Genomic DNA, 26,476 nt, shown 5'->3' on the forward strand with positions numbered 1-26,476 from the left:
CACATGCATGTGCTGGAGCTCGATGTACCATCCCCAAGGGTCTGTGCAGAGACCACTCACAGCCTCAAGCACACCCACAGGTCTCCAGGGAGGCACTCACCAGTAGCTGCTCCTCCTTGATGACAGTCAGCTGCTTGGCCCACTGCCCAAAGCGCTTTTTCCGAAGCAGGAAGGCACATATCCGGCAGTCCCTAACCAGGTGTATGGAGGCCTCCTCCGAGGGCCACTGGTGCCTGGGCCGCCGCCCCTTCTCTTCCTCCTCCTCCTCATCGTAGGACTCATAGGAGCTACTCATGGCGTCAGAGTCATTGTCTGTGGGTGTCGCAGGAAAGGACCCTCAGTCCCCGTGCCCCTTCTAACCCTGGCAGGCAGCCTGCTCTGGGCCCGAGCTACAGGGGGCAGAGGAAGGACAAGGATGGACTAAAGGCCTGACTCAAAAGCTTCGCTTTGGAGCGGCCTCTGGGACGGCATCTTGGGGATTTCACTTCTTGGAGCTCCTCACCACTATGTATGTAGTCATGATATATACCGGATGCTGCTTCATCTGGTGCCTTGGACCCCATGGCATGGACAATGTCTAGCTAAGTGTCTTCTTCTACCAGTAAGTGTTCAGTAAACTTCTGTTACTGCCCTGACCTCATCACCACCCACGGCCATTGTCTCAGGCCACCCTCCCAATCCAAATCCCTGGAACTCATAAGGAAACTGAACTTTGCCCAAGATCAGCCATCGAGAATTAGATCAGGGAAAGACTCAAGTGACTCCCCATTCCAGTGTTTTTTCTTTTCCCCCCACTGAACCCACCGAGAGCAAGGGCTTTGGGACCTGTTTAGTGATCACAGTCTGGTAAGGGGTTGTGGGTGTGTGCATGCCAAGGGCCGGCTCTTCGGGAGGACAGCTGCATGAGCAGCTGCCTGGTACGTACAGGAGTTCTTCATCTCTCCGTTCAGCCTCGTGCTGGGGTAGCTGCTGTCCGCGTCCTCATAGTACCCACCCACAATCGACTGGGCTGGGCTGCAGCCATCTGTGGGGGTGTTCGAAAGAGTTGAGCTTGTAGATGTACGGGTAGAATCCAGGGCTGGGCTGGGCAAGTCCCAGGGACAGAGAGTGGGGACTCAGGGCAGCCTCAGCCTGAGTGGGGGGCTCGACTTCTGCACCTGGTTTGAGGTGGATCCTCATTTAACCCTCCATACCCGCCACAACAAACTGCTTTGCAGGGCCTTGCCAGACCTCCAGGTCTATGTTCATCCTATTCTCTCTGCCTTCCTATGTTTTTATCAGAGAATTACTCCCCACCCTTCAAGGCCCAGCTCAAAGATGTTTTCGCTCATTGTCCAATGGCACCGAGTATGTGTGAATGTCCTTGTCATAGCTCTGGTCTCGGTATTGCAGGGCATAGGGGATCTGCTGCAAGAAAGGAGGCTTGGTTTCATTTCACACTCAGGGCAGCAGGCCCCACAGAGATTGCTAGTGGCTGAGGCTGGATCAGAACTGAGCCGGATGCCTTCATTCAGCCAGGCTGGCTCACGCGCTCATCACACGGTTCTTCAGAGCGCTGGCTCTGGGTTTGTCCTGTCCATCTGTTTCCTGAGGAAAGCTATACTGAAGTCCCTAGCTACTGGGATACTCGGCTCACTCCAAGCGAGGCTCAGAACCCGCCTTTGCCTCTCTGAGGCCAACATGTTGGCATCACGGTGTGCAAGGAGGACTGGAGCAGTTGGCAGATGGGGGAGTGGGGTATGTGGGGGCAAAACGAACACCATGGCTGGACACAGTGTTTGAGAGAGGAGGGACACTCTGGCTGGCTTGGTGGCAGGCTCTCTCCTGACTGGGTCCTGAGGCCTTTCCCCCTTCCAGACTTCCCAGGAGGGAGTGGCTCTGCCCTATATGAAGGAAGTAAACTCTGGGAAGGTTAGGGAGCCTCTTTCTGCCAGGGCGCTTGACATGCAACTTGGGTCCCCCCAAGTACCTTGTCCCTTCCTTCTTCCTTTGCCCTTAGTGAACCAGATAGCAAAAGTTGCCTGCTTCACCTCTGTGATAGGAATCTGGGGACTCATAGCCTGAAGAGGGCCATAGATCACTCGGTCCAAACTCTCCACAGGCAAAAGGTATAAACACGGTCAATGTCATCAGCTGATGGACAGATGAACCAGATGTGGCACGTCCTTAGAGAAGAGTTATCAGCCATTCTGATGCACACTCCTACATGGACAGATCTTGAAAATGCTACGCTAAGTGAAAGATGTCAATCTAGAAAGGTCATGTGTCAGATGATTCCCTTTCGATGAAAAGTCCAGGATAGGCAAAGCCGTATTGCCAGAAATGGCAGAGGCTGGGGGCATTCGGGGAGGAGAAGCAGTGGCTGAGGGACTGTTTCATGATCCAGTTTCTTTTGGGGGATGATGAAAATGCTTGGGAACTAGACAGCAGTGGCAGTTGTGTAACGCTAAATGCACGCCACACCAGGGACGGACACTTTTCAAAATAGTGGGACAGACAGCTAATCTTCTATTTTATCACCTTTGCCCATGGGAAAATATAAGCAGTACAAAAGAGTGTGAATAAAAGAACATTTTCCCTTCACCCGGATTTACTTATTTCCTGCCTTCCTTCTTTTTTTCCTTCCCTCCTTCACTGTCTTCTATTGAGAAGGGGCCTCAAACTCCTGGGCTCAAGCAATCTTCCTGCCTCAGGTGCATAGTAGCTGGGATTTTAGTGAATGACATCAAACTGACTTAAATAAGTATCTCAAATTACACATCACATTTACCTATCGTTATTATTTATTTTGCACAAGGGCTCTGCCACTGAGCTATCTGCCCAGTGCCCCATCTGGATTTTTATTCATTTCCCATAGGAAAATCCTGTTACGAGTTTCTTGCACATCCTAGAAAAATTGCAAAAACCAGCGCATGAGTGAGAATATCCTGTTAGAAAAAGCAAACAAATGTAATGGTGTTCTGTAGAGCCTTCTGTGCTTGGTTTTCTTCCATGGCTGGGTCATTCACATGGTCATAAACACGTGAGTTTATCGATTCTCATGGGGCAGACCTGTTTCATTTGCAGTTTGGTGGGTGGAGAATATTCTGCTGTGCTGTGGGACAGCAGGGAAGTGGAACACCGGCATTTCCAGCTACAAACCCAGCTGCGCATGCTCGGGCATCTAAAGCCAGTTTCCCTGTACACTGACTGCAGGCCAGGTTGGAGGAAAGCCACCGGGTTTTGAGCAGGGCCCTCCCCAGAGGGGTTGGGGACCAGCTGTGGAACAGCCGTGTACACTGTCAAGTTCCTCTGCTGAGTAGAGGGCTCCTCATCGGGTCCTTATGTAAAGGGAGGGCCACCTGCTGCCCACTGGGGAAGTCAGAATGGCTAATTTAAGAGATTTTTCTAATTTTATTTATCCCATCAGTAAAAGAACATGCACAGAATTCTTTGGTACATATTTAGGTATAAATTATGCTATATATGCTATTTGCAAGCATTATGCTATAAGTAGATCGTAACAAATATAAAATATTAATAGTTTTTAAAAAGGTGGTTGAACTATATATAAATCAAGCCTCTCCTATTTCTGCCTACCACTGTGTGACTCCCTGGGGCGGGAGGATGAACCATGAAGCTTGGTTTAGGCCATAGGCCACATCCTATGATGTCCTGACTTGGTAACACGATCATCCATATGTATACGCAGAAGGAAAACCATGACACTGCAGGATGAAGGGGGGGGGGGAAGCAGGACTGACAGCTGTCACTTATGTCCTGCACTCTCTTATGAATGGAGCTATCGCCTCCTTGTTTAGAGGATGGAGGGCAGAGATCCTCAGAAGACAGGGGTCCGCCTCAAGTCACAGAACTGAGACTAGAAGCCAAGCCCCTGGCCATGCTATTGGTCCCATGGTCTGAAGCTCAGGGCAGCTCATCCCAGAAAAGGGCAACAGAACTGGGCAGGCAGTGGCTTATCTTGCTGCTTCTCAAGGAAGGAATTCTGTAAGCCATGAAGGGCCCAGAACTTACTGTGTGAACTGATGTACTCGGGGGACTTGCCGGGCCCCAGGGGAAAGGCTTCTTCATAGTAATCCTCAGGGGGAGGCTTGTTGGGCAGTGGTGGAGGCACGTCGGCTGTCTGCAGGGGAACAAATAAGGCCTGTGAAGTAAGGCAGCTGTGAATATGGCAGAGGGGAACAGGTGGGAGGAGGGAGGGAGGGAGAGAGACTGGTTGCCAGGAGGCCAGGGTTCCAAGGATGCAGTCTGAATGTGAAGCTCTAAGCTGCTTTTTGTGTGCTGAGGTCTCATTATGTAGCCCAGGCTGGCCCTGAGCTGCAATGCTCCCATCTCTCCGTCCTACGTGCTGGGATTACAGCATGGGATGCTGTACCTGGCATAGCTATAACATCTACTAGACTCAGAGCTGGCAACCAGAGAGCCCATTCGTGCTGTTCTGCTTCTGTAAATTCTGCAAGCATCGGAGCGCCTTTGTAACGTCCAAGAGTTTTGCAAATTGCCCCGAGTGGCTGTTGTGTTTTAAGTGGGTGCACTCACAGTGCTCCGACATTGGTGTGAGCTCTGCCACCACACAAGGAGCAATAGAACAAGTAAACACGAAGGATATAATTGAGGGAGCAGTAAAATCTGGGGTCAGGAAGCCTCAGCTTTTCAGCTCAGCACGTTCTTTTACTCGCTGCAGGACACTGGGTGCATCACCTAACCCTCTCCCTAAGCCTTATCTGTAAAATGGGGACAACACATCTGGTTACCATATGTATGTAAAGAGAATAGCGAATTAACAACTAGTACCTGTCATGGAGGTGATGAGGCTCAGAGTCTGTGTGACAAGCAAAGCTTGTCTCTAACTCTGTAGTCCCCAGGCTGGGAACACTAGAACAAATCCTTTACTTTGTAGGTGTGAAAAACTCAGATTCCGTCGTTAGTCAGGGCCAGGACTTACGCTTCTCAGAGATGGGCTCTTGGTTGGCTCAGGGCTGGCTCCCTTGCTGGGTTGTTCCCCATCATCCGACATATCCCGAAGGTCACCCAGGTCACAGTCTACAGAGAAAACCAAGGTGGCAGAGGAGAAAGATGGCTGGGCTTGGGGTCTGGAGGCCTGCCTGTGAAGCCAGGCCCTTCTTCCTCCATCCTTAGCAACCTGCACAAGCAGCTGAATAGAGTGTGCCCTGGGCTTCTTCCCTGGGTCAGCTGTGCTAATCTGTCTTGCCTGGCTTCCAGACAGAAGTCACCGTAGACCATCTTTGTGGGGTGCTTTGGAGGTTTTTGAGAATATGACACGGAGGAATGGGGGGCTCCTGTATATGTATGGGGCTCCTACGTCTCTATGACGTACAGGGATCGTCGTCTCAAAACTCTCCTAGACCATACATCTCTCCTGAGATGAACAGCGCTTTCTTTCTAGGATGGCTGCAGGGCGCCTTCTCCCCGACAAGCCAAGCTGGTCGCTCTCAGGCTCACGTACCCACTCTCCCCCGGTCATAGTTCCTACTTTCTGCTGAGTTGCTGGGCCTCTCAGCCAGGCTCAGGGGCCACAACTGATGGGTGGCAGTGGCTACAAGGGAACCTCTGTGCTGTGCTGTCTGGCCTGCACATTCACTCCTGCAAGCTTGGGGTAGGTCTCCAACTACAGACGGAGGCATTCAGAGCTACCCGGGCTCAGGGTGAAAGTCAAGAGCAGCACAAGGGGGACCCGGTGTGTATGTGTGCGTGCATGCGTGCGTGTGTGCGTGCATGCGTGCGTGTGTGCTTGCGTGCGTGTGTGCGTGCATGTGTGCGTGTGTGCATGCATGCGTGCGTGCGTGCGTGCATGCGTGCGTGTGTATGTTCTTGGCTAAGGTCAGGAGAGGGAACTTACCAAATTCTTCAAAGAGAGACTCCACAAAGCTGGGACCCGAGTGCAGGTCTGCAGTATTCACATACAGGAAGGAGACTTCCTTTGCTGAGGGAGGAGGACACACCAGTGAGGAGAGAAGGCTACCTCACCTCTTTCTAGTCATTTGCACGGCCACTGTGATTGCGATCTCTGCCTCCACACACAAGGGTATCCAGAAGTCTAGGCTGCTACAGGCCAGCTCAGGGTTGGTGAGGAAAAAGGGCTCCAGTGAGGAGGAACCTTTGTCCCTGCCTCCCTGCCCCCATCCCAATGATCTTGTGAGGCAACAGGTGACCTTCTGTTTGAGGAGAGTATGACTCAGAGTTACCTCATCCTTCAGGCTCCCGGAGTCTTGCAAGGATGGGGTACAGTTTGTGAGTTATGAAGAGACAGTATGCCGCCTGCTGACTTGCAAGTATCTCCAAGAGGCTGAGGCAAACTGCTTGGTAGGCAGCGAGGCACACATACACGCTTTTAGAGGGGGCAAGCACAAAGTTTGTGGGAACTGTTTATCCTGTGGGGATGCATGTGTCAGAGAGCATACAGGAGTGCATGTCTTTGTGCAACTACATGTTGTACACACATGTATACACTACAGTGTAGCCACAGCATATGCTTATGTGTGTATGTATGCATGGTATATGTTTATGCTTTTCTTGTGTAATGTGTGGTGTATACAGCATGTTACGTGTGAGAGCGTTGTGCTGTGAATAGATCATGTGTGGTAAATATATGAACACGCATGTGTGAGTCTGTGGAGGGCTGGGGATGGAGGAGGACACACAGGACAACCGAGACTACAGTGGAGGGGCGGGGCCTGGGTCACAGCCTGGCACCTGCTGCGCTAGGAGGCTTAGACTTCCCTTACACAGGCTCTGCGGTGAATGGTACCATTGCGGTCTATGTTAAGTGGGACTCCTCGGGGCTGACCTGGGAGGGGCTGCAGGTTCTGCAGGATGGAGGCCACGGCCATCTTCTTCTCCAGGGTACTGTCACTGAGGTACTCATGGTCCAGGAGGCTGAGGAGTCCGGTGAGCTCTGGGATGAGCTGCTCCAGCACTGGGGAGGGAAAGTCAGGCCCTGAGTTAAGCTCTTGTCCCTGTCCACTGGAGGCCAGGACAGCAGGGGCCAGAAGGCAGTGCCTTGATTACCACAGAGACACAGACAGGGCCCCCACACAGCTGTCCCATAGCTCGTCCCCAATCTCTCTGGGGAGGGCCTTGCTCAAAACCCAGTGGCTTTCCTCCAGCCTTCCTACTCCGCCTTAGACCTCAGATGGCCTTGGCCTGCAGACTGATTGGGCCTCCATGTTGGCACACCTGAGCCCAGGCCACCCTGGGCAGAAACAAGATGGCCTTCCTTTGCCTCAGCCTGATTTGCAGGCACAGGAGCTCCGAACGTATCTCAGCCGGAGTCCCCAGCTGCCCAGAACACAGGCAGGAAGGAAGCCTTCCTGCTTCATCCATTCATAGGCTTCAATCTCTAGAACCTTCTGTTTCCTGTGCCAGAGCCAAACGAAGCATTAACCCTTCCTACTCCATAGCCCGAACTAGCACTGCTGTTCTTTCCGCTCGTACATGGGTGCATCTGGAGCCTAAGTGTGCACAGGAATCACGTGGATCCTTGCCAAAATGCAGATTCTGGTTCAGGAGATCTGGGGTGGGAGCTGAGATTCTGAGTTTCTGACAAGTTCCCCAGGTCAGAGACCCCAGCGACTTACGAGATCTCAGAGCGGAGTCCTTTAAAGGCGGGAGCATGCCAAGACCATTATGTCATCGGCATTTCTCTGCCCTATATAGGACTTCTTTTGCCTTAGGGACAATGGTCAGCTTCATAACAGCTATAACACATCCCTGCTTTATGACAGACACATGGTAACTTGTGTCATGCAGCTATTATACGTTGTGCGAACAAGCCTTTATCTTCTATCATCTAACCCTCAGATCATTATTGGTCCCATTATATAAAGAATGAAATGAAGACGCAAAGAAGTTACATACAAATAGCTACGAGAAGTCTCCACTGACTCCTCGCCCCATTTGCTTAGCCAGGGGACCATACTGCCTTAAGAGTCTTATTTGAACCTACCAACAATTTGAGGTAGATGTCAGGATCACCTCACATTTTAGGTAAAGAACTAAGATAGAGAGGCCACCGAGAAGCACCTAGAAGAGCTTGGACTTTCAGGTCCGTGAGTTTATAGTTTAGATCAACTGGGCAAGGAGGCGCTGAAGTGAAAGGCTCGGATCCTAGGAGGATCATCACTCTAGCGACCCTGGGCCAGAGCACTAGGCTTCAGTCTGGGGTTGTGGGGCTTTCTACAGGTTACCTAACTTCCCAGTGATTCGGTTTCTTCCTCTCTAATCGGGCAAACCTTAACACACCTCACAGGGGACTGACTGTAAAGGGTTTTTACAGCATGCCTCAGGCATTCTCGCTGCCCCTGAATTCACCCTACTCATGTTGGGTGTACAAAAGGCTTCCCAAGTGTGGGCTAACCTAGGTGCCTCACTTTCTAAGAGTCTAAGCTGCAGCCTGCTCCACAGAGTGCTTCATGCTGGCCTTTGTTTCAAAGAGACATCGTTTGCACAGTGGCACTGTTGAGGACAGGGAGTGATGCCATCTCTCTGTGGCACGTAGGCATTAACCTAAAGCTGGAGCAAATAAACCAAGGGGGACAATCCAGATGGGACGACTGCCTCGGGAGAATTCCAGCCACTGGCATTGTGGGAGCGACCTTCGGAGCACTTTCTAACTCACCCCCACAGGCTGCTCTGAGTAGTCTGATGGGAGACCCATTTTCCAGGATGCACGCTGAGGCTGAGCAGAGTCCAAGGACCTGCACAGCGTCAAAGGAGTGCAGCTCACTGCTTCCCAGCTGTGGACTCCCTAGGCTGCAGAGAAGGAGACCTGCTGTCCCCAGGGCCCAAGTCCCCGGTGCCCCAGAGGGAAGGGTCTGGATGGGGTAGGAGCTCCTGTCTTTAGAGCAGGAACCATTTAAAGTTTTGCTGCAGCCAAAGGAATCATGGACCTCGCTGGACCTCAGGGATGCATGGATTTCAGTTAAGATGATCTCAAAACATTTGCAGGACATATATGTCAAGCTGGTTGCTCTGGGGATTAGAGAAAATAAAGAGGATATTGTCCCAGCAGGCTTTCTCTTTTCTCTTGGTGTCTGTCTGTCTGTCTGTCTCTACATACACACACACACACACACACACACACACACACACACACACACACGCACATGCATGCTGATATTCACATCCATACCTAACCACTCACAGGGATATGCTCATAGTGTATAAACACAACAGTGTAGCCTGTTCCCCTGTTCTGTCAGCACCCTAGGAGTACTGGAAAGAACAGCCTTATACCAAGCATTATGATTTTATTTTTGATCTCAAAATTCTTTTATACTTTTAGAAATTCTTCAGGTCCCAAGAAGCTCCCATTTGCAGTAGGTTGTGCCTATCAGTGCTGCATAACAAGAGGCTGGTCCACCACAAAGATACACGTGCATCCCGCAGCCTTCAGAGCTGCCATCTTTACGTGCCCCTAGACCTCCAGACACTGTACCTGCACACTTGTGCAGAAGGAGCACGAGGAAGGCACACTGCATGTTAGTGCTATGTTGAAACACTTTTGACCCAGGCTTGGCAGTGCACCCCTGAAGTTCCAGCACTGGGGAGCCCAAGGCTAGGAGGTAGCTTGAGACCAGGGAGCTAGAGACCAGCCTAAAATCACAGTGAGATCCCCACAAACAACAAAAAGGCAATGAAAAAGTAGCTTTGATCTTGTGGTCCCCTTGAAAATATTTTGGGATCCCCAGGTGTTTCTACTTCCCAGGCAAGTGCCCAGCGGCAGGATCAGTCTGGCTTCTCCAGAAGCCGTACTTATATTTATTGCCCTGCACGCAGCTTGGTTGCCCTTTCTATAGGAACAACTAGGTTCTGAGGGAATTCTCTGAGGTTATCACAGCGGCTTTAGTACCAAGCTCTGCAAGGCAATTTGTTTCCTCTCTGGTCTTTGACAGGATCACACACGCAAAGCCTTGACTTCTAAGTACCCTGTCTCCCCACTGGGGATTAAACTCAGGGCACCTGGACATGCTAGGAAAGTGCCCTACCACTGAGATATCCGCTCCCAGACCTGAAGGACTGATTACTGAACAGACATGGGTCACTAGAATCCAACTAGACAGAGGAGAAGGAGGAGCTAGGGGAGAAGATGTCGCAGAGCATGCAGACACAAGGCTTTCTGCCTCCCAGAGAGAAAACTCCGCTTGCAGTCAATGAACAAGACTTGTCCTTGAGGCTGAGCAGTCACCTTGTGCTGGGCAGGTGGTTTGAATGAGAACGGCCCCCAAAGGCTCATATATTTGAATGCTGGTCCCAGGCAGTGGAACTGTTTGGGAAGGATTGGGAGGTATGACCTTGCTGGAGGAGGTGTATCATGGGGGGGGGGTGGACTTTGGGTTTCAAAAGCCCTGGAAAGCCCAGTCTCCCTCTCTCTTTCTGGCTATAATTGTCACAGTAGGTGTGAGCTCTCAGCTACCACTCCAGCACCATGCCTGCCTGCCTGCCTGCTGCCATGCTCCCTGCCCTGATGATAATGTACCAATCTTCTGAAACTGGAAGCCAACTCTCAATTAAACAGTTCCTTCTATAAGTTGCCTTGGTCATGGTGTCTCTTCTCAGCAATAGAACAGTAATGAAGACAACCTCCACTGCCCTAGGAAAGAGGAAATCAAAGCTCAAAGCAAGAGAAATAAGTGCCTTTTCTTCAAAACTCAAACTCCCATGCTTTAACCTCCTACCATACTTCAGCTTAACCCAACAGCTTGGAAGCCAGGGTGCTGTGGAATATTAGTTGAAGTTGTGTTACATTCGTTTATGCTGTGGAACATTTGTTTAACGATGCAAAGATGTGTTGCATTCTTTTTTAAAATACTTATTTATTATGTATACAGTATTCTGTCTACTTGTATGCCTTCAGGCCAGAAGAGGGCACCAGACCTCATTACAGATCATTGTGAGCCACCATGTGATTGCTGGGAATTGAACTCAGGACCTTAGGAAGAGCAGGTAATGCTCTTAACCACTGAGCCATTTCTCTAGCCCTGTGTTGCATTCTTTTATGTTGCATTTGTTTAACTCCACGAAGCTGTGTCGCTTTGCCTGTCTAAAACTCCTGACTGGTCCAATAAGGAGCTGAATGGCCAATAGAAAGGCAGGAGAAAAAAATAGGCGGGACTAGAAGGCAGGGAGAATAAATAGGAGGAGGACTCTGGGAAGAGATGATGAAAGAACAAGAAACGAAGGAGAGAAGGACATCAGGGACCAGCTACCTAGCTACCCAGCCAGCCACAAAGCATGAAGTAAAGAAAGATATATAGAATAGAGAAAGAGAAAAGCCCAGAGGCAAAGGTAGACAGGATAATTTAAGTTAAGAAAAGCTGGCAAGAAATAAGCCAAGCTAAGGCCAGGCACTTATAAGTAAGACTAGGCCTCTGTGTGTTTATTTGGAGCTGGGTGGTGGACCCCAAAGGGGGAAAAAAAAACAGTAAAAAACTACAGCAAGGCAGAAGGGAGGTGGCAGAGGCAATGCTGGGCTTCTTTTCCAAACCCTCTTTGCAGAGAGTGCTGGGTTACACCTTCACCTGTGAGATTCTTTCTGAGGGGTGAGGTTTCTGCTACACGGCCATCTCCACAGGCAGCCTACCAATACTTCACAGCCCTGACTATCAGCAACAACAGCACTCAGAGGAGCTTTCCTGCATGGAACCACATCCCAGAGAAAATATTATATAACACCGTGGACACAAAACCATTCAGCCAGCACCAGGCTCTTCCAGGATAATAGAGTTCACAGTGTTCTCAAGAACACTGGATACAGAAGTATGGTCCTGCTGTGGGGGATTTTCCTAAGGGATTTAAACCATCAGAGAATTCTATTAGAGAGAAGGCTTCTGGGTGTCATGCAGATGACAAGCTGCACCACCACCAGGTCAGCAGCCTCGAGTTTTAGGTAGACTAAGACTCCAGGGTTGTTGGAAATGCAGACTCCTGGTCCTCTCGGCCAGAGAGTGACTTGGTGGATCCACACCAGGGTCTAGAGGCTGGCGTTTGTCCTGGCAATGCAAATTTCAGTATCTGCAAAACATGCCAGCAAGCATCTATGAATCATATAGACTGAAGGAAAACCTTTATCATTTAAGAAACCACTGGACTGCCCCCTCTAGATAACAAAGAGCCAAAGAGTAAAGGGATAGACACTCCTACAGAAGATGATCAGTAGCTTCAGGGCAGAGTCTGGGCAGTGGCTAGTGATCTGGGTCTAACCCCAAATGTGTCCTTGGATTCTTTTTTTTTTTTTTAAATTTTATTTTATGTACATTGGCATGAAGGTGTCAGATCCCCTGGAACTGGAGTTACTGGCAATTGTGAACTGCCATGTGGGTGCTGGGAATTGATTGAACCTGTGTCCTCTGGAAGAGCAGCCAGTGCTCTGAACTGCTGAGCCATCTCTCCAGCCCCGAAGTCCTTGGATTCTTGTATTTTGCACTTGTGTTTAGATCTGGTCTTGTTGTCCAAGAGGATCCCTAACTTCAGAGGCTCTGGGGAGTCAATAAGGCCCTGCTGTGTCTATAGCCAACATGCACTAAGCGACTGCTGTATTGTACACTGTGGTCAGAGTTGTTTCTGTTTACTAACACCTTCCAGAACTTTGGATTACAAAGCATTGACCCGATGATATGTGTGGACAATGCGTTATACTTATTAACACAAGGCACACAGCAGATGTTCAACAAACTCTACTAACGAAAACGATATTTTGATGACCTAGCCCAGCTCTCCCATTTTAAAGATCTGCAAAGCAAGGACCAAAGAAGTTGTGAAGGCGTAAGTCACAAACAATCCCACACCAGTTTGGAATTATGATTAATAGAATGGTTATTTATTTTAGGGGGAGGAGTCTCCCTATGGCCAGGGAGACCTTGCCCAAGGTGCCCATGCTGGTTGGTCCTCATCCTTTCAGCCCAGACATTCTCTGTGTTTCTGGTCTCCAGATTTCCCTCCTCTGACTGCCAAGTAGGCCTCTGCTCTCAACTCCGCCATGTTTCCTCAGGGAAACCTCTGTTCTTTTGGCCACACTGTTTTCTCCTAATTTATGCTATCATATCTTGATAGAGCTCTCCCTCTGGCATTTCCTGTGGTCAAACTTTTTTTTTTAAAAGATTTATTTAGTTATTTCTATATAAGTGTTTTGACTGCATGTATGGGTGTGCACCATGTATATATGCCTGGTGCTGGCAGAGGCCAGAGAGATAACTGGGCTTCCTGGAACTGATGTTACAGATGGTTGTGAGCCACCATGTGGGTGCTAGGAACCCAACCCAGGTCATCTGGAAGAGCAGCAAGCACTCTTAACTGCTAAGCCATCTCTCCAGCCTTACATAGTAAAACGGAAACCCCCTTACTGTTTTTTGTTTTGGGAACAGAGTCTCACTTACCCTAGTGTAGCCTCAGTCTTGAACTTCTCATCCTCCTGAGAAGTGCTATGAGCATCATCACATTGCGAGTTTTATGTAGTGCCGGGATCCAGTCCTCATCGTCCTTGTGTGTCTTTTTTTTTTTGGGGGGGGGGTCAGTTTCCCTCATTTGTGTTTCCTCCATGTTATGTTGACAGGAGCATACTCATGCCCAGCATGAAGTATATACCGAAGGAATGGTGAAGGGAATGAATTTATAGGCACAGACTTTTTTCTTGTGTTGATAAAGTCTAGCAGCTAGCTGATGTGATTTAAACAATCACATCTCTCCCATTAGTGACTTAGCATAGTAAAGAGGTGTTCGGAAGAAGAAAAGCACAAAAACAAACAAACAAAAAACTCTGGTTAAAAAAGGAAACCAAAGCCCAATTCCTCCTTTGGCTCAGCTCCCAAAGACTGTGTGCTGTCTTGTATCCCCCATGAGAATATAGCTGTGAATGACTGCGGGATGCCGTCTCTTGGTGGTGGGCGTCGTCAATTCTGACACATATACTGGAAATGGTGGGAGTCTGAAGATACTGAGCAAACAGTCTGTGGTGCTTCACTGCGACTCTCAACTTGGTGGGATTCAGAGACACCACAGAAGCAAACCCCTGGACATGATTGTGATATAGTGAGTGTCTAGATTGGATTAGCTGAGGTGGGAACATCTCCCCTAAATGTGGGTGGTAGCATACTACAGGCTATAGACCTGGACTGAATAAGAGGTGCCAGGATTCACCGCTCTCTGTTGGATACTCCATGGCTAGCTGCCCCATGCCCCTGTTACCACATCCTTCATGATAGTCTGTGACCTCAAACCAGGAGCCCAAATAAACGTCTTCTCCTATAAGCTGCTACTGTCATAGCAACAAGACAAGTAAGTAATAGACCCCCAAGTTCAAGTCCTGTTCCCCCATTTCTTAGCCAGTGGGAAGCTGTTGTGTACAAACTCAGGCTATACCAATGGGAAGCTGCTGTGTGCAAACTGAGCCATGCACGTCTGAGACAAATAGCCCTCTGCTGATCATACACCACTATTAACCCACAAGTGCGGCTCCTCCGTAGGAATGGGCTTGACACAGGAGAACATATGGAGAACAGCATTTAGCATCTTGTAGGTATTCAGCCAACATGGGTGGGATTACCTGCTTTAAGAGACTCACACGTTATTTACATGCATTCATCTGTACAAGGTGGGCTAGCCCTGTTTTATAGGTGAGGAATTTATAAGTGGGAGGATGGCAGAATGGGAGGGGCTGGTTGTGATATCTTTCTTCCACAATGGTGTTCTCACAGGTGCCCCATTGGGGCCACCGGCACCACAGGAAAGGCTAGGAGAACTGCCCTTTTGATCTGTGGGTTTAAACTCTCCTTCCCTGTCCAAGGTCTTTTTCAACTTGCTGACTGGGGCTACAGGGGCCCCAGCTTCTTCCTGTAGCTTTATAAGTGCTTCTTTTGAAGACCAAGGAACAGCCAGATGGTGGGCAAAATGCTGGAAGTGACAGCATTGGTTAGACTAGCAGGGGTTTTTTTTTTTTTTTTCCCCATCAAAATAAACATTGCCTGTTGTCATGTTATATAGAAAGAGCATGGTATAAATGGACTGTAAAAGAAGCAGTAGAGATGCCCTGCCTGCCCAGCTAGGGTCTGGTGCTCAGCATCTTTCAGGAGTTCAGTCTTGGCCATGTGGAAGTCACCTTGGAAGGCTTGTGTATGTTAATCAGAGCAATGGTTTCCTGGCTGGAGAGGACTTTGGAGGAAGGAAGCTGAAGGACAGAGGAGGGTCTGTGTATAGGTTGGGAACTTGGTCTCAGAGGACCTGGTTTGAGTTTTAACTCCCCTCATTTACTCAGGGTGATTTTGGGTATGCAATTTAACCTCTTTGAGCACCATTTTCCTCCTAGGCATGAGGATGTGGAACTCCCAGATGTGTTGGCGCAGGGTGATGGGGGAATGAATTGGACTTTTAAAGCAGGGTTATGACCAGGATGGTAGACTAGCATATTTCTTTAACCTGCTGTGATTTCAGCAAGATAGGGAGATAGGAAGTCAGAAAGGTCATAGGTCATGGGAAAGCAGTCATGTGGGCATATCTGGTGGCCCTATTCAGGAGTCAGGCTAGGGGACAGGCCCAGGGAAGTCCAGGGTCTTCACTGCCATCCCCAGCAGCAATTCTGTCCCTATTGAGGGGTTCTGTCTTGGAGAACCAGTTCCCAGCTCTGGGTCCCAGGGAAACCGTCCTTGCACATGGGAGGAGGTGGGGGCTTGCCTATAACGTCCCACTTCTGAGGAAATAACTTCTGGCTGTGGGATGGGGCTCTCCCAGAATTGTTCCTTTGTCTGTGGATTCCTCCCTGTTTAGCTCACAACGGAAACTGTTCTAGGAGGAAGTGGGAAACTGTGACACCCGCTCCTTCTCCCACTCAAGATGGGAGCCTGCTTCCGTTTGGACAGTCTGCACCGTCTCCCTCCCCAGAGTTAGGGGGAGCAGCAACAGTGCCAGGGGCCCCTGTAAAACAGCAGCTCGTATTCGCAGTTCTTCAGTGATGTTCCGGAGGTGGCATGTGTCACCAAGCTTTTCCTCCTGACCCCGTAAGGAAGGTAGGATCTGCTGTTCTATGAATGGACCCCGTGAGACTCAGAGAGGCCACGGTCACTTATCCAGAGACACAGAGCACAGACTGTGATTAGCACTCAAACCCAACTCAGCTGAAGCTTCTGGTATCTACACCGGAATCTTTTTCTGGCCATCTTTGTTACTAAGCACTTCTTGTCGGGAGGTTCTATAAGAAGAGACTGGAGACTCAGGAAGATGAAAACGGGATTAATTCTGATTCTGGCCTCACAAGTTACTCTCATCACTGGACCATACAAAGCCATCCTCATATACCTGTTATTTATGTAACGGTTATTATTATCATTTTTTGTAATTGGTTATTTTCCCTGCCCTAAGCATCCACCATCACTCCACACTAAGCCAGCATCTTGACCGCCCTGGTCTTTGTGCTCTCTGATGTCATTTTCAGAGCTGCCTTCTTCAGGCATTTGCTTCCTTTGTTCAGAGTTTTGGTGTAACTAGGCGAGAGCCTGAAAATTCATATTTTAAAGTTTTAACTATAGATTTTATTAAGAGGGTCTAAGGCTATAGATAACCCTTTCTTACTTTATCATTATTAGGTTGCAGAGAGATGTGTGCATGTTGCTGCCTGTCCTTGTGTTCCTCCCTCTTGACAGCTACACACTGTTCTGCATCTCTGTGCCTTACCCTGTGCTTGCTCCCTCTCCGTAGCATCACTGTATGGTAGGAATTCACTGTTGCTGAGATCCAGTGAGCTTACAGAATTCGCTGGAGGCCACAGGTGCCAGGGTGAGATCTTTCTGGCTGCCCACGGTGTGCTGTGTTTTGGTACAGTGGAGAAAACACAGGCACTGGAGCCAGAATCCAGCAGCTCAAATCTTGGCCAACTCCTCACTGACTACATGGCCTTGGTCAAGCTGCTTCATGTGTTTGAGCCTCAGTTTTCTCGACAGCAGGGTGGGTGATCATAACTGCATAACTGTGTGAGACCAAAGTCTTACCACCTCGCTTTAGCACGCAAGCACTGAGTGAACTGAGGTTTTGCATGAACTGTAAATATGTGGTGGCCAATCATGGTTCTCACCATGTGGAAGACTCTGTAAAGATTCAGGAGGCAAGGCTCAGTAGCGGCTTGTGAGGAAGCTCAGGCAGAGGTGGAGGGTCGGCACCCAGAAACCTCAGTGCGAGAAAGCAAGCAGAAAAGGATCAACAGCTGCCTTAGGCTGCACTATTGGCAAGTAGGTATGAGCACAGGTCAGGCTGCACCAATGGGAAGCCGCTGTGTGCAAACTCTGGCTGCACCAGTGGGAAGCTGTTTTGTGCAAACTCAGGCTGCACCAGTGGGAAGCAGTCATACACATAGCTTTGTTCTGTGCTGTGGCTCAGAGACTTGAATACTTGTCCCCAACTGATGTCTTAGAAAGCTACAGAACCTTACGATATAAAGGCTTTATGGAGGAAGTATATCACCAGGGAGTCGGCCTTGAGTTTTCACTCTGCTTCCTCTCTGCAGACAGACATCACCACCCGTTTCACAGTCATGCTTTCTGTCCAGCTTTCGTCCAACCTTCCTTTAATATCCGAGACCACCTCCCAGTGTTGTCTGCTCGTGACCGCTGCTCCAGTGGCCACCTCCTTGCCTGTGGCTTCAGGCAAGGTATTTAACTTCTCCATGTCTGTTTTCTCATGTGCAGAATGGAAATAATAAGACTGCTGTGAGCATCCAGGAGAGCACTGCACAGCATCCTCACGCTAACCGCGCTGAGCCTTATTATGAGCTAAAGCCACCTCAAATTGTACGCCAAATTAGGTGTCTTCTCGTCAGATATTCGGTCCCAGTAATAAGGAAGTAATTCATAAAACTAGTACGGGGAGTGGAATTACTACTTTGTGATAAACCTAACTGTGTGGTTTGTTGACTTTTGGTTTGCCAGAGGAATATGGAAGAGCTGGGAGCTGGAGAAGCCCTAGGATGCTGTAAACAGAGCTTAACGGGTCATTCTAGTGGGAGTATGGAAGACAAAATGTGGAGAGAGATGAGGCCAGCAGAAGCCCGACTCATGAGATCCCAAAGGGAAACAACAACTCTTAATTCTGTGTCCCAAAAGAAAGATGGTGTTCTGAGCCCTGGAGGGCTGGAAGGGGTTGGGGTGTGATGCAATGTTCGTCGGTTGTTAAAAAGCCAGAAGGAGCTCATGTAGGAGAGGAAGAAGAGCGATTGGTCAGAAGTGGCTTAATTAGGACCGGGTAAACACTTCAGATGGAGCAGGTGCCTAAAATAAAGTCCCCTTGCTGTGAAGAGTAGAGCCTAGAAAACTCCCATTTCAGGAGGAGAGAGAGGGGCAGAACTCCAAGTCTAATGGGTAAGTGAGGTTCTAAGTGCCTGTGATCATTGGACACGCAGGCATCTAATTCCATGGCCTGCTTCTTTCTTTCTTTTTTCTTTTTGTACCCTCCCCTGAGGTCTCCTAGAGGGAAGTCTTGGGACTTCCCTGGCCCAGGGCCAACTTCATAACAACCCAAGACACATCAGAAGGCTTCTGCTAGCAAGGGAAAGTGAAGCAGGGAAACAGATCCCCAATCTGGCAAACAGTCCAAAGGGTCCTTCTGTGCTCACCCTGAGCATTGCAGCCTACCTGGATGATCTGTCTTACCAGCTGTGATCACTAACTCAGCACCATTACCAATAGGAACAAGGCTTTCCAGCTGCTTCATGGGTGCCTGCCCCCCAGTCTGGTTCCTGCCTATGTTCCCTTCTGAGTGATCTCTGTCCTACAGGTGGGCAAACAGACGCTGGCTGAGGAATGTCAGCTGCCCCGGATGGCTGGGGAAAGGAAAGAAAACCCATTTGATTGTGGGTGCTTCTCACCGCAGTCCACAGTGTATCCACAATTCATTGTGCTGGAATTTCTTCTACACGGTGAACCTACTGTTGTGGTCTCGGCGCTGCTCCTCTACCTAAGGAGCACTCAGCTCAAGGCTCCCCACCAGCCCAGGAGTTCGTCCATCCTTGAAGAACGTTTTAAAAGGATCTGCTGGCCCCTCTCCAGGTGCAGCTGCAGTGCCAATGGGACACACGCTAAGTGAAACACGGATGCTGTCCTCATGGGCTCACAGCTTAGTGGAGAAGGACATGGGATAACTCTGTTCTGCAACTGTGAGCAGAGTGGCCTGACCTGTCCAGGAAGGCAACACGTGCTTTTAAAACAACTCTCACAGGATGGCGTGGTGGCACAGGTCCAGGATTCCAGAAGTAGGAAAACTAAGGCAAAAGAGTTTCTAGATCAAAGTCACCACCCTGGGCCATCCAATATAAGTACGTGTGTATATGCATGATGGGTGTGCATGTATGCGTGCATGTGTGTGTGTTTTGCAAGTGTGTGTATGATGGTATATGAGTGAATGTGTGTGTATGCGTGCATGAGTGCATGTGTGTGTATGATGCATGTGTGAGTGTGTGCATGTGTGTGTATGATGCATGTGTGAGTGTGTGCACATGTATGAGTGCATGTGTGTATGTATATATGATGGTTATGTTAGTGTATGCATGTGTGCGTGCGTGCATGAGTACATGTGTGTGTATGATACATGTGTGTGTGCGTGTATGAATGCATGTGTGTATATGTATATATGATGGGTGTGTGAGCATGTGCATGTGTGTGTATGCGTTCATGAGTGCATGTACACATGTGTGTGGGCATCTATGTGTGTTTATGATGGGTGTGTGAGAGTATGGACATACACATACCATGACACACGAGCTGAGGTCAGAGGACAACTTTCAGGTGTCAGTTCTCTCCTTCCACCATGGTTTCCAGGGATCAAATTCTATTAAATGTTGTTAAGTCAGAGGATGAGCAGGGCCCATCAGGAAAGCGGGGGAGGCTTTAGGCAGCAATGAGGGGTGATCTGGTTTGCGTGCAGTGCTCTGGATCCACATAGCGCTATGATGCTCATTTCCATTTTGCAGATGAAGAAAAGGGCACACAAATGTTAAACACCTTGCTTGAGGTCACAGAGCTTCTAGGCAGTGACGGATGGGGCATAGGTCAGTAAGAGAATACATCATAAGCAAACAACACTGGGAGGTGTCTCAGATATTAAAAAGGAGCTCAAACAAAAGCTTGTAACTCCAACTCTGGGGAAGCAGAGACAGGCGGGTTCCTGGGGTTCACTGGCCACCACCCTAATACTTGGCAAGTCCTGGGCCAACAAGATACTCCATCTCAAGAAGATTCCTCCTGTGGTAGATGGGCACGAAAACAGAGACCCACAACTGGGCAGTGTCAGAGAGTGAGAAACCTTGGAATACTCTAATGAACTGTCTCCATCAGATCCCTCCCCTTAGGACTCAGGAAACCCTGAGGAAGAGGAGGCAGAGGAAACAGAAAGATTGTAGGGTCAGTGGGGACAGACGACACCTGGGAAACAAGATTTTCAAGACACAACAGGATTGCTGCACATGTTAACTCCCAGATGTGGCAGCGTGCACAGAACAACACAGGTCTAAGCCAGATGGGGTCCCAAAGAGAGAGGTTAAGTAGTACAACCCCCATCCCTAACCCAGAAGCTGCCCCACATTGATAACTGCTCTCAAAAGAAAAATTAATTTTCTCTAATGGAGTCTCACTAGATATACAAACCACACTTAAGGGCAGGCCCAATTGTTAATACAAAACAAACTCAATGGTATTTTTGGAGGGCTTTTTTTCTTTATATCTCATAATGTTTTGTGTAGGTGTTTATTTATTTGTTATTTATCATTTTATTTTTACCTTAAGATCGTTTGCTTATATATTATGGTTTCCAATTTTGTTTCTGTATGTGAAAATATGTATGTTAACTCACCACCTGCATGGGGGTTTCTTGTGATTTTTCTTTTACTCTTTTTCTCTGTTTTTATTTATTATTATTACATTGATGCCTGTTTTGTATTCTAGTGAGAGAGAAAGGGTGTAGACTTGGGTGGATAGGGAAGTGGGAAGGATCTGGGAGGAGTTGGGGAAGGAGAACGGTAATTAGAACCTCTAACTATTCAGCAGCTCCTCAGCATGGTCTACAATCCTAAACTCAATTATTTTTCTTGCCAAACTGCACAGTTCTTTGATGCCTCTGCTCTGTTTTCATTCTCTCTCTTTATGGACCTGAAGAAGAGCAGTTAAGAGTAACCACACTACAGCCTGAAAGCTCCCGTCTTGATATTTCCTTCAGCAAATAAATTAACCTTTACTTTGGAATTTAGCCTGACTCCAGTTCTCAGGATACAGGCAGAATGTAGCCAGATTCTTGGCCAGATTATAACAAGATGGCCTCTCACCCAGTTCCCAGAGCATCTCCAATCCTGCTGTCTCCCTCCAGTGCCAATAAAGGGTGTACACGAGCAAGAGCCTTGAGGGTGCCAGGAGAACTCCAGTTCCTCTCTTGCTTATTATGGAAGAAAATCAGATACAAACTTGCATTCCAAGCCTCACTTTGAAGAACTGAACTGCAATGCTTTCTGTGCACAGAGCACCTTCCCATGCCTGCCTGGAGCCTCCTGATGGCTTCCGTGGAAGAAACAGAGGATTAAGTGAAAACAGGTACAGACAGGATCGGAAAGGGGTAACTAGACACTAGCAGGCAGCCAAGGCCCTTGACTCTGGTCTTATCTGTGTCTATAATTAGGCACATCACAAGCAGCAGAGCCTCCGAGAATAGGGCACACCCTGTTGGAGACCAGAGACTGTGTGTGTGTGTGGGGAGGGGGGGCTCTGTGGAGGCCCTCAAGGCCCTGCTTGCTTCTTGCTGATGTTCTGGGCTGCAGGCATGTGGTTTTGCCTGCTTCTCAGCACCTTCTGGGTCTCTCTCTCTCTCTCTCTCTCTCTCTCTCTCTCTCTCTCTCTCTCTCTCTCTCTCCTCTCTACCTCTTCCCCCACCTGAAATACCATCTGCGGTGTTTCTGAGGGTCTTGGCTACAAAGTGTCCCTTGACACTGTCCCTCTGGTCCTTTACACTTTCTCTTTGATGGGCACCAACCAGATATGATTTCAGGTCTCACTTTTGAGCTTGCTCCCTATAGCCCTTCAGAGCCACACCTGGTTGCTAGCTAGAGGCAAGGAAAAGCCATTAGTCTCTCTGGTTTCCTGGCACGGTCCCAGGAGATTGGTTTTCTTGGTTCAAGTGTAGCTAAAAAAAAAAAGTCTTCCTTGGATTCATATCAGCAGGATCTGCCCTTAGCACACCCTCCACCAAGAATGGGCAGGAAGGGTAAATATTTATTCTACAAATGAATGAATCTGATTCCATCTTCAAAAGAAAGCTTTTGTATAAATTATCATAATTTCTCCCTCTTAAGATGCCACCGATTTGAAGATGTTTTTTATCTACTGAATAACAGCTTTTTCAGAAAAGGGAAAAAAAATGAATAAATTAACATGTCAATTGTAACATACACTCTGAGGTTTTTAAAGAAAAACTCTTTGTACCTATGAAATAATAATAATAAAAAAAAGATTGTTATTTTTTTCTTTTGGTTCTGGGTCCCTCAGAAAATAGGTTCTAAACCTGACTCGGCCGCGGTGATGTAATGCATAGGCAGGTTCCTACAAAGTGTGCAGCAGAGCCTCAGGTCTGACTCCTGGGGACCAACGGCAGGCTCTGCACAGCTAAGGGACAGGCCTGTCTCCAGAAGAGATGGGTCTGTGCAATGCCACCTGGGGGCTCTGTCACAGACCTTAGGAAACCTCCTGCCTTTGAGCCTCAGGTCCCCACTGTAAAACCGAGGGAGGGCACATGGCTTCCATGTGTTCTTTTGGCAAAACCCAGGGGGTTTGCTTGGCTTCCACTGGTGTGTGTGTGTGTGTGTGTGTGTGTGTGTGTGTGTGTGTGTTGTGTTGGAAGTAAGACAGAGGGAGGTTTCTGTGCTCAGTACTCCCATTTCACCCAGTGTAACTCTCTATTGCCTAAAATTTTGTTTGCAAACTAATTCTGAGGCTAAACGTAATCTGGAAAGAAGAGGGAAATGGCCGTTCCCATTTCTTGCACTGTCTACAGCCCGTGCTTCATTTCTCAGTGTTCCCAGCAGGCTCCGCACTCTCTCTACACCCTGCCAAGAGTGGGCAAACACCTCTGGGAAGGCCTAGATCAGTGCTTCTCAACCTTCCTAACGCTGTGATCCTTTAATATAGTTCTCCTCATGCTGTAGTGACCCCAACCAGAAAGTTATTTTTGTTGTTACTTTATAGCTGTAATTTTGCTACTGTTATGAATTGTAATGTAAATATCTGATGTAAATATCTGATACGTAGGATATCTGATAAGCAACCCCTGCAAAAGGGTCGTTAGACCCTCTAAGGGATCGTGACCTACAGGTTGAGAACCGCTGGCCTAGATGATTCATGTGTTTTAGGCTTTGCAGGATGCATAGGGTCTGTTTTAAGTACTCAGCCGTGGTCTTGTACCAGCTCATCAACAACACACACACATAAGGACTGGGCACAGTTCTTTGCCAACAGCACTAATAAACCTGTTATTGGGCCCATGGGTTGAGTCTGCTGACCACTGCACTCTGCTAGTCATTGCACAGTAATCTGTCAGGTGAAGAAACCGAAGCCCAAGAAGGTAACCCAAAGAGCCAGTGGCTGTGTCCCCGTCTTTCGTCTCCAATAGTGCACCAGCTTCCTTAACTCACAATGCTCACTTGGCCGCCTAACAAGGACTGTGGGCCTCTGGGAACTACGCGAATGAGAGGAGGTGCCGGGACAAGACAAGTGCTCCGCTGCTCTCTCCCGGATCAGTTTTCCTCCAGGTTCTTAGCGGGCTATAAAAAACCCCCTGGCCTGCCTCCTGGGCAGCAGACTGCTGGTGAATTCCCCCAGCTGGAATGACCGCAATGTGGTGCCACATTCTGCCCCCACCATGGCCTGACAGCTGTGCCAGGGAGAAGAACCATGCCTGGCCAGCGCTGCCCCTCTATCCCCCATGACCGGCGTCACTGGCATTCCAGAATGGAATTTTACATGGAAGGCTAAGCCAGCCTGGGGCCCTCCTGGATCAGCCTCCTAAGGCCTCTTTAATGCTAAACACCAGCTATCGTGGGTTGGTTCGGAGGGGGGAAGACTTACCACCTCAACTCACAGGGCTGCCTGTCTGTACCCCTTCACTGATGGAGGGTGTCCCACAGGATGGTTCAGAGATTCTTCTCTCACTCAGTACCTGTCCCATCCCTACCTTGTGGTCTTTACCTAGTGAGCACTACCCTGCCCCCAACATTCATCCAAAACAACAACAACAACAACAACAACAACAACAACAACAACAACACAATGTTAAAGACAAACGGGACAGTATGGGAAGAAAAGTGTTCATACTGCAAAGCAAATATTCAACAGAGCCCAGAGACCACTGTGCCAGCTGCACATCTGGCTGGGGTTAATACCAGAGAAACTATTCAGAATCCTAAAATTAAACAGCAAAAGAACCAATAGTACAGTTAATAAATTAGCTAGTGAACCACAGTCCTCAAAAGAAGTACAAATGACTACATGGACTGGGGTCATGGTGAGTGTCAACATGAGTAGGGTGCGACTATAAACACTCAGCATTTGGCGTCGGTTGGACCCGGAGGACATAATGCAGAAAACACTCCTACACGTTGGGATTCGCCTGGAAATGGAAGACACGTGCCAGCGAGAGCTAGAATCTCCTAGAAGCCCAGCCTCCTGAGAAGGACTGGTAACCGAAAGTCTTAGGGGAACTAAGATGGGGATGTGTCAGAAGACCCCACAGGTAGGCGATGCTGGCCTGGTCTGTTTCAGGAAGGTGCTGAACTTCTGGCTCTTCACCTATGGAAGGAGAATGGCTGTGCTGTCCACTTCCTAGGGCTACTGCCATGGCTGGGACGAGCCCCAGAAGAGAAACTCAAGGATGAACCGGTATCTGAAAAGGAACTCCAGCACCAGTTCTCAGTCTGATGATTCTCCTATCACATGGCTGCTTCTTTCCCAGGGGATTCCCCTCCCCAGCCCATAAACTGTCGTGAAGTGACAGTATACATGATGACCCCTGGCACTTTGACCAAAAGTTTTCCATAAATGCTTAGCATCCACAAGGCCAGGCTGAAGTGAACACCACTGGGGAGATGTCAAAGCCTCTCAAAGTTGAAAAAAAAATTCAGGGCAGGGTTAGAAGGAATTAGATAGATTCTGGGCTATGATTTTAAAAAAAGCCTGCATGGCTATTTATGCATTTACTTTTAGTTTTTTTGAGATAGGATCTCACTATGTAGCTCTGGTTGGCCTAGAGATCTATGTAGATCAGGCTGGCTCCAACTCACAAAGATCCACTTGCCTCTGCTGGGATTAAAGGTATGTGCCACCATGCCCTGCTTAGTGAGTTAAGAAATAAAAGCAAGAGAACTTTGTAGCTTGTCGGCGTCTACAGTGAGTGACAGGTTTAGACCGCAGCTCCACTTGGTTGAAAGGTGGGAAAGGCCTTTGAATAGCCCTCAGTTACCTAGGGCAGGCAACAGGAAATCCTGGAAGGGTGTATGAGCAGGGCCAAAGGTCATGGCAGAGCAGTGTATAGGAGCTGTGGTATTCACCAGTGAGAACAAGTTTACCCAAGGGCTTTGCAAAATGCAGATTCCCCAGATCGCATCCCAGAACCCTTGATGGGATCTCTGGAGTGCGCTTTCTCTGAGCTCAACGTGGGCATGGTTTGGAGCCCAGGTAGATTAGGGAAACAGAGCTTTAGACACACAGGGAGTAGTCCTTGAGGCACGCTGGAGAAGTCCACAGTAGAAACAGGAAGACCCTGTAGGGGGAACAGGATATAGGAGAAGCAGCCACCCAATAACATTTCCCAATAACAGTCAACAGGATCTGGGATCTGACGGCACAAAGGAAGCAATGTGTCGTGATAAAGCCCATACTTCTGTCCTTCAAATCACAATCACCGAAACAGCAAATCCTGGTGTGGAAAATGACTGCATCCAGGGTCTACTCAGAACTGGATCCGCTCCCTTTCATTTCTTCACCATCATGATAGACATTTCCTAAGTGCTGAACATGGCGGGAGGAGCTGAGGAGGAGGCTGTGAACAAGCTAGGAAATGCCTGTCCTCAAAGAGCTCCTACCAACAGTGCATGCCACGCTGCATTAACTGCACCTGTGGAAACTGCAACAGTGCATGCCACGCTGCATTAAATGCAGCTGTGGAAACTGCAACAGTGCATGCCATGCTGCAATAACTGCAGCTGTGGAAATGACCACCAGCAGCACAAGGCGCTCTGAGCAGTGGTGAGCAGAGGCAGCTGGGAAGACTGGGAAACACTTCCCTGGGGAAGAAATGTTTGCAGGGTGACTAGGGGCGACAGGAGTGAGGAGGGGAAGGCACGGAGTACTCAAAGCTGGAAGGAGTAAAACCAGCAGCAGCAGCAGCAGGAGGAAGTGAGCTGTTAGCGGGAATGGAGCAGGATAACAAAGGCCTGGTGGTGGTAGCGGCT

General features: G+C 48.8%; 1 protein-coding gene across 1 annotated transcript in view; it reads right to left on the reverse strand.

Moving 5' to 3' along the window:
- The window catches only part of Afap1l1 (actin filament associated protein 1 like 1), a 54,796-nt gene that overhangs the window by 23,639 nt on the left and 4,681 nt on the right, over nt 1–26,476 (reverse strand). Inside the window, exons 2-7 of the mRNA XM_026783305.1 lie at nt 6,809–6,937; nt 5,861–5,944; nt 4,946–5,043; nt 4,015–4,123; nt 926–1,024; nt 101–312 (exon numbers count right to left, since the gene is read on the reverse strand). Of these exons, the coding sequence (XP_026639106.1) occupies nt 101–312; nt 926–1,024; nt 4,015–4,123; nt 4,946–5,043; nt 5,861–5,944; nt 6,809–6,937 (731 nt within the window). The remainder of the gene's footprint in view (nt 1–100; nt 313–925; nt 1,025–4,014; nt 4,124–4,945; nt 5,044–5,860; nt 5,945–6,808; nt 6,938–26,476) is intronic.

This window comes from Microtus ochrogaster, chromosome 18, assembly GCF_000317375.1.
Source record: "Microtus ochrogaster isolate Prairie Vole_2 chromosome 18, MicOch1.0, whole genome shotgun sequence".
NCBI classification, from domain to species: domain Eukaryota; kingdom Metazoa; phylum Chordata; class Mammalia; order Rodentia; family Cricetidae; genus Microtus; species Microtus ochrogaster.